Source organism: Tupaia chinensis, unplaced genomic scaffold, assembly GCF_000334495.1.
Source record: "Tupaia chinensis unplaced genomic scaffold, TupChi_1.0 Scaffold000258_1, whole genome shotgun sequence".
Lineage (NCBI taxonomy): Eukaryota > Metazoa > Chordata > Mammalia > Scandentia > Tupaiidae > Tupaia > Tupaia belangeri.
In genome coordinates this window covers 92,268-99,102 of record NW_006159738.1, presented here as the reverse complement: position 1 = coordinate 99,102, position 6,835 = coordinate 92,268, and the positions used below count along the sequence as shown (strand labels likewise).

The following is a 6,835-nucleotide window of genomic DNA, read 5'->3' as shown; positions in this document are numbered from 1 at the left end:
TCAGTGGGGAACTCCTGCGAACCCCGGGTGGGCGTCTCTTTTCAGTCTTTGTTCAGACTCTGCAAATACTTCCCAGGAACTTCAGCCCAGGCTGCGGCCGCTGGGCAGGCTTTTCTGAATGTTACAACTTCGGCTGTGCGTGAGCGGTGTGCATACCAAGTGGCCAACGGGCCTTCGTCCCCTCACTCACTAAACTAAGCTGACGGCTCCTGTAGGGGCTCGTGAGCTTGCGTTTCCGGAGCGATGGCCGCCTACCGTAGCATTTGGGTTTCTTCCCTCCTACTTTTTGGTTTCAGACTCATCTGCAGCTGGGAATGCTCGCTATACGTGCTTAGCTGCGGCTCACCACATTTCATCAGCACTTCGGCTGGTGGCATGGTGTTTCAGGTGATTGGATCCCACGTGACCCACTGGACAGTTTGAGTCCCGGGCCCGGCAGCTTAAGAATCACACCAGGTGCATGTGCATGCATCCCCAAATCCCAAAAGGGAGACGTGGAGAAGGGTTTGTGGCGTGACTGTCCCTTATGGGGGCTGCTCTCTGCACCCGGGCCAGAGCACGTATCCTCCGGCAAAATTAAAAAAAAAAATCAGCCCATGGTCATCAAGAAAACACACTCTCTAACAGGGATGAGTGCTGAAAAATAAAGGACTGACGATCTTATTCACAAAACACAGGGAAGTGGGGCGGCACAGCAAGGTACACGGGGCCTGAGGTCGTTCCCACAAGAACGCTCTCGCTCTCGCAATTGCGGCAGAGCCCTGGGCCCCTCCCGTACGGCCAGCCTCGGCCGGGAGCGTGGTCGCCGGGACCGGGGTGTGGTCTGGGAGCGCGGCCGTCTCCTTAGCCTTTCACGACAGCCAGCCTGGCATGGGCTGAGCAGCAGGGACCAGGGCTTGTTTCTATTTCGTGTGTGTGACCTGGACTTTTTTTTTTAACAACAAAAAAACATGATCTACGTTCAAGTTTGCAAGTTCTAGCACACTTGTCATCGTCCACGTTTGTGGACTGCCACACAAACACACACTTGCGTGTCTAGCGACTACGTCGACAGTTGGAACATTCTGGAAACATGCATTTCTATCCATCTTCCCGTTTCCACCAAATCACCTCCTTCTCATTGCCTGAGGCTCATCACAGTCTCTGTGTCAAGTGTTTGGATAGGTGGGGGTGCCATCGGTGGGACCCCGTGATCTCCAGGGCTGTCTTCACACACCGCATTCCCGGGGCTAGAGGCCCCTAAATGTCCCCAGGGAAGCTCAGCGAGCCTCCTGTGCCCCTTGGCCTCAGGCTTCCGCTGAGGGACGACAGAGTCACCAACACGGAGGTGCAGACCACACCAGGCAGGCCCGCCCATGGGGTGTCACCGTCACTCGGGGTGCCGTCACCTCACACCAGACTACCCAAGGCAGCGCCCCAAGCCCCACCCCATTCCTTCACAGGGCCGGTGGGCACAGGAGGCCCAAGCCCAAAGGAACGTGAAAGTTCCAGCTTCAAACTGCACACATCTCTGCTTCATTTGGCAAAAAACAAACAAAAAGTGAGAAGGAAAAATAAGTTTCGCCAGCTCCTGTCCCCAAGTAAAACATACGCTCTAGCTGTAAAGCCAGACGCAGACCCAAAGCCCGGGTGTCCCGAAGCACAGGCCCGCATTCCAGTCCAGACTTGGCACGCAAACCCTGTGAGCCTCTGGGTGTGTGCACGTGCACCGAGCACACTGCGCACACGAGGGCCCGGAAGCCAGTCCACACACTCCTCGCAGAGGTTCCAGCTAGGACGTGAGCACCCGCCGGGCCTGCGGTGAGACCGGATGAGGAGCGTCCTAACTAGGAAAGGCTCCTGGTCCCCGTGACGATGGCTGGGCAAGGTGGGGTGGACAGCGTGCAGCCCGTGGGGAGGGTTACCTGCTCCGGTGATGGCAGGCATGTTGAAGATCTCTGTCCCAGGCTGACCGGTATCTGGAGGGAGTAACAAGGTGGTCAGGCCTTCAGCCCATGGTCCTGGGATGCCACCTGTCCCAGCCTGGCCCATGTACCTCGGCCAGCATGGCCTGTGCACCTTGTTTGTCATGCTCTGGAGCAGGGGGCGGGGCCTGAGACTAAGCCAACGCCCCGCCCACACTGACGTGCTGGCTGTGGGTGCCCTTGGCAAACCCTGGAGCTGCCGCCTGGCCAGACCATGAGCGCTGTTCCCCACGGCCCCCGCAAGGGAACCCCTGCAACCTGCCCCAGCTCCCCTGGCAGGAGGTATCTCAGGGTCAGGGGTATGACAGATCCCTCTCTCTCTCACCCGCCAATCACGGATCCCCGAAGTTCAACGCCTGGCATTCCGCCAAGGGCGGGGAGCGAGGCACAGACTTCGGTTTAGCACCACACAAGGGGGTGAAAGCACACGTGTGCTATGGATGGCTCTGCACGCATGGGACCAACCCCTGGCGTGCTGTGGGGGTTCACACACGATCCGCTGAGCACCTACGCTGCCCCTCGGTGCCACATCTGTGCCGGCAATGCCACGGCTGGCTGGCTGGCACAGAGACTGCCCTGAGGCCCCCTGAATGGAGGGTGGGGGGCTGGGGGACGGGCGGTCGGCAGTCCACTCAGCTTGGACAGCGCCCACGGGCTCTACTGCCAGCCGGCTCCCAGCTCCCAGGCAGGCCGCAGGCCCACGGGGACCCCACTTCTGCAGGGGCACGGCGGGCGCTTACTGTACTCCGGCTCGTTCCGACTGTGGGTGTTCAGCTTCTTGTTGATCTCCTGCTTCTTTGACTTGACCATGGCGGAGTTGCTCTCGGTCAGCTTGCTGAAGAAGGCCGGTGGCTGGCCAGTGCTGCCCGGAGATTTGGAGCCCACCGTGCTGTGGGACCAGAGCCCCTGTCAGTGCTGGGCCCCAAGCTTGCACACCGCGGGGGACGGCAAGCCCCACCTGAGCTGCCCTGGCACTCGGGGCCCAGCTTCTCCCACGCCAGGCCCTGCCGCGTCTGCCAGGAGACGGAGCCCCACATAGCCTGTGCATCTGCCTACCCTGGGGCTAGGGCGGCCCAGACGCCGCCGCTGCGTGGTGGGCCACGCGAACACCTGCGTTACCCTGACCCCCGGAAAGTCTCGGCCACTGAGAGGGGAAGCCAAGTCCCCTGTGGGTCAGCGGGCCCAGCTCCTTCCCCACTGTCCCCTCGATTCAGGCCAGCACGTGGGACTCAGTACTCATACTCGGCAGGGCCGGCAGCAGGGGTCTGGCCTGGGCTCAGGCCACAGTGAGGCATAGGATGGCACAGAGGCCCCCCCGTGAGGATAGGGTACACCTGAAGCCCCCAAGGCTGCAAAATTTGCTTGGCAGGCCTGAGACTGCCCCAGAGCCCTCCAGAGCCTCCAGGCGCCCAGCAGGGGACCAAGGCCGAGGGAGGGCAGGGCCCAGCCGTGCAGGTACCTGGGCTCTGTCTGCTCCCCGTCCCGATACAGCAGCGGGTACGCAGCACTGCGGGGATGCCCCGGGTCGGTCGTGCCTTCTGGTGGGGACACGGGTTCGATGCCATCCTCGCCACCTGCCAGGACCGACGTCTTGCTCGGCTCTGGGGACCTGGGGGAGAGGTTCCGGCTCAGTCAGGGCTCTCCTTCCCGAGGGGAGCAGCACCCAGTTCCGTGGACCGGCTCACTCCCGTGGACACCAGGCTGCGCGAGGCACTGGGTGGCCTCCTCTTCCCGCACGCCCTCATAGTGCACGAGTGTTCAAGACAGGCCGTGGGCCAGCGCGCTGTGTCTTGCCTCTCTTCCCACATCCGTGTCTGACACAGCACCCCTGCTAACTCTCCCTTCACCCTAGAAAGCTCCGGGCCCTGGGCTAACCAGGGCAGGAGTGTGCACGTGGGCGTGCGTGTGTGCGTGGGGCTGCTTTCCTGATCGCGTAGCTGAGACTCACTGGCTTTGTCCCTACGGACAGTGAAGTCCATTCTTGGGCCTTAGCTTCTCCATCTGGGGGGACCTACACCTCGCCACCAGAGCCGCAGGAGGCTGTGCCGGTGTTCAGGCCACGCCGGGAACCCGCAGGCTGACTTAAGCCTCTGCAGTTCTTCCGTCAGCTCCAAGGCCAGCCAGGCTCCCCCGCCTGCGTGCCCCCGTTTCTCACCTGTGTGGCGGCCCCAGTGGGGCCCTGTGCATCCGAGCCCAGCCGGGCCCAGGCAGACACCCGAGGCAAGCCTCCCGCTGCTGACCGTCCCACTCACCTCTTGCCCCCTTCACTGTGAGGAGAGCCGCGGGCCGGGGCGCCATGGTCAGGGGGCGGGAGGTAGAGGTCGCTGGGTGGGCGGCGGAGGTCCAGGACGGGGCAGCTGGCGCCAGGGAAGGAGTAGAGCGGAGCAGGAAGGGGCGCGGCGAGCTGCTGAGGGTGGTGCCGCGTATAGTCCTGCGTGATGACCTCCTGCAGGCCGGGGAGGGGCGCGTCAGGTGGCAGCTGAGTGCCAGAGCCTTCTGGGTACGCGGGAGGCAGAAGGAGCCTAGGGCAGAGCCTGGAGGCAGGGCCTGGGGCATCTCAGGAGCGGGACTTAGTCACGGGTCTCAGCCCACGGTCCGCAGATAGGGTGGATTTGACTGGCTATACATTAAGAAACTTCTAGAGGGGCCGGCAGGTGGCATGGTGGTTGGGGGCGCAGGACTCCCACATGGCCCACTGCGGTTCGAATCTTGGATTTGGCGGCCTACTTATTCACTTTCCCCCTCTCTCTCGCTCTATCCCTCTCTGGTCAAAATTAGAGTTCCATAAAACATTTTTTAAAAAACATAGTAAAAAAAGAAACTTCTAGAACTATGCCTGTAAAGCTGCAGGGTCTGACTCTGGACAGCCCCCTGGGTGCCCACTACCCCACACCCCGGCCTGACCGCACAGGTGCGCAGGTGAGGAGGGCAGAGAGCGGGGACAGCCCCCTGGGTTCCCGCTACCCCATACCCCAGGCCTGACTGCACAGGTGCGCAGGTGAGGAGGGCACAGGGCGGGGACAGCCCCCTGGGTCCCTGCTACCCCACACCCCGGCCTGACCGCACAGGTGCACAGGTGAGGAGGGCGGAGGGCGGAGACAGCCCCCTGGGTGCCCGCTACCCCACACCCCGGCCTGACCGCACAGGTGCGCAGGTGAGGAGGGCGGAGGGCGGTAGTTACACTGATGTGCTGTGCCAGGGTGACCACCCGCTGGTGGCCTTTGACCCCCGGGGCAGTCTGGAGCAGCGGGCTGGATGAGGGCTGGCTCTCGGGCAGCGGCCGCAGGTGCGGGAGGTGGGCAGCCTCACTGCTGAGCTTCACGGGGCCTGTGGGCAGGGGAGCCGGTCAGGTTGTGGCCCCTCTCGCGCCTGGGTCTCCCCACCACAGGGTGGGCACTGTCTCAGGGTGTACCTGGGTGCTTGTGCCGCGGCTCCCCCTCCAGGTGGCTCTTGTCAAGCTCCTCGAGGTGCCTGGGCGGACCCTTGTCGTGGGCCAGGCTGGGCGAGCTCACAGGGCTGATGGGCTCCACGCCGTCGGGGCTGTAGCTGCCGCCGTGGTAACCTACACCAGGCAGGGCCCAGAGTTAGGAGCTGGCCGGCCGGGGCTGGCAGTGCCCTCTGCCCACCCTCCCACGCTGGCTGGGTCCCAATGGGATGGAAGGAACCCAGATGGGGCAGGGCTGGCACCCCCAGAGACTGTAAGCCAGAAGGGTATGAGGGAGGCTGAGAGGGGTGAGAAAATGCAGAGACAGACAGACCAAGGGACAGTGAGAGCCAGAGCCGAACACGGAGAGAGACAGACCACGGAGGGAGGGACACAGGGTCTCGGGCGGAGGGGCTGGGGGGCAGGGTGAGATAGACGGGGTGGGGGTGAGGAATGAGGACACCCAGCCTTGGGGGCCTCAGCTGGCCCACGGCCTCGGCAAGCCCCGGTCCACAGGAGGAGCTGTGAGCCGGAGTGGCAGCGGGCTGGGCACAGAGGACTCCTCCCACCTAGGACATGGGTCCCCAGGTTGCGGGACAGAGTGGCACCCTCCGCCTTCCCCATCTCACTCCTACACTGCCTGTCTTGTCCCTCCAGGTTAGGCTCGAGCCCCACAGCGGCAGGTCACCCCTCTGACTAAGCCCTCTACAGCCCACTCCCTGCTCCCCCAAGGAAGGTGCAGACGGGGGCACAGTCAGCTCAACCACAGACCCATCCATTAAAGGGAAAAAAGCGAAACCCCCCAAAAATAAAATCACCAAAACTCAAGAGAAAACGATGAGCAGATAATGAGGGCCCCGCGCTGGGGTGGGCCAGCCGGAGGGTCGTCGGAGCGTGCGGGTTGACGGAGACAGGCTTCCAAATGAAATACCAAAATCAACGAAAAATGGGGAAAATAAAAAGCCGAGATCTGAAATATCTTTAGGCCACAAGGTGGGGCGGGCGGCGGGGCTGGAAGTCTTACCATCGCGAGGGGAGTCGCTGGCCAGAGAGCCTCCTTCTCGCGGCCCCTTATCGTGAGCAATTTGACGCATGATAATCGCGTCTATGAAGGTGGCCGCTGTCAGGGTGGTCTTACCCAGAGAACGGAGTTCCAATTCCTGGATGGAAAAGGGTTTACTTTGAGTCTTTTCCCGGTGCGGGTCAGAGGCGGAGGTGGGCGGTGCCGGCTGGTCCGGGCTGGCGTGGTGGGGCGCGAGGCTCTTCGCTGGGGTGCGGGCGACGGCCGCGTGGCTGGAGCCGGGGGTCGCCAGGGGCCGGGGCTCAGAGCCCTTGCTGGGAGAGGAGGCAGGCTCCAGGCCAGAGCGGGCCGGGGGCTTGGTGAGGAAGGCATGGCTACTGTCCGCTCGGGGCCGCTCCGGCCGGGCCACCCGAGAGGCCTCCTTGG

General features: G+C 63.1%; 1 protein-coding gene across 1 annotated transcript in view; it reads right to left on the bottom strand.

The window, feature by feature from the left end:
* Positions 1-6,835, bottom strand: part of NCOR2 (nuclear receptor corepressor 2) — a gene marked incomplete in the record, with an annotated part of 101,139 nt that overhangs the window by 3,542 nt on the left and 90,762 nt on the right. The window contains 7 exon segments of the mRNA XM_027772161.1: positions 1,905-1,958; positions 2,705-2,853; positions 3,424-3,573; positions 4,217-4,410; positions 5,146-5,291; positions 5,377-5,526; positions 6,413-6,827. Coding sequence (XP_027627962.1) covers positions 1,905-1,958; positions 2,705-2,853; positions 3,424-3,573; positions 4,217-4,410; positions 5,146-5,291; positions 5,377-5,526; positions 6,413-6,827 — 1,258 coding nt within the window.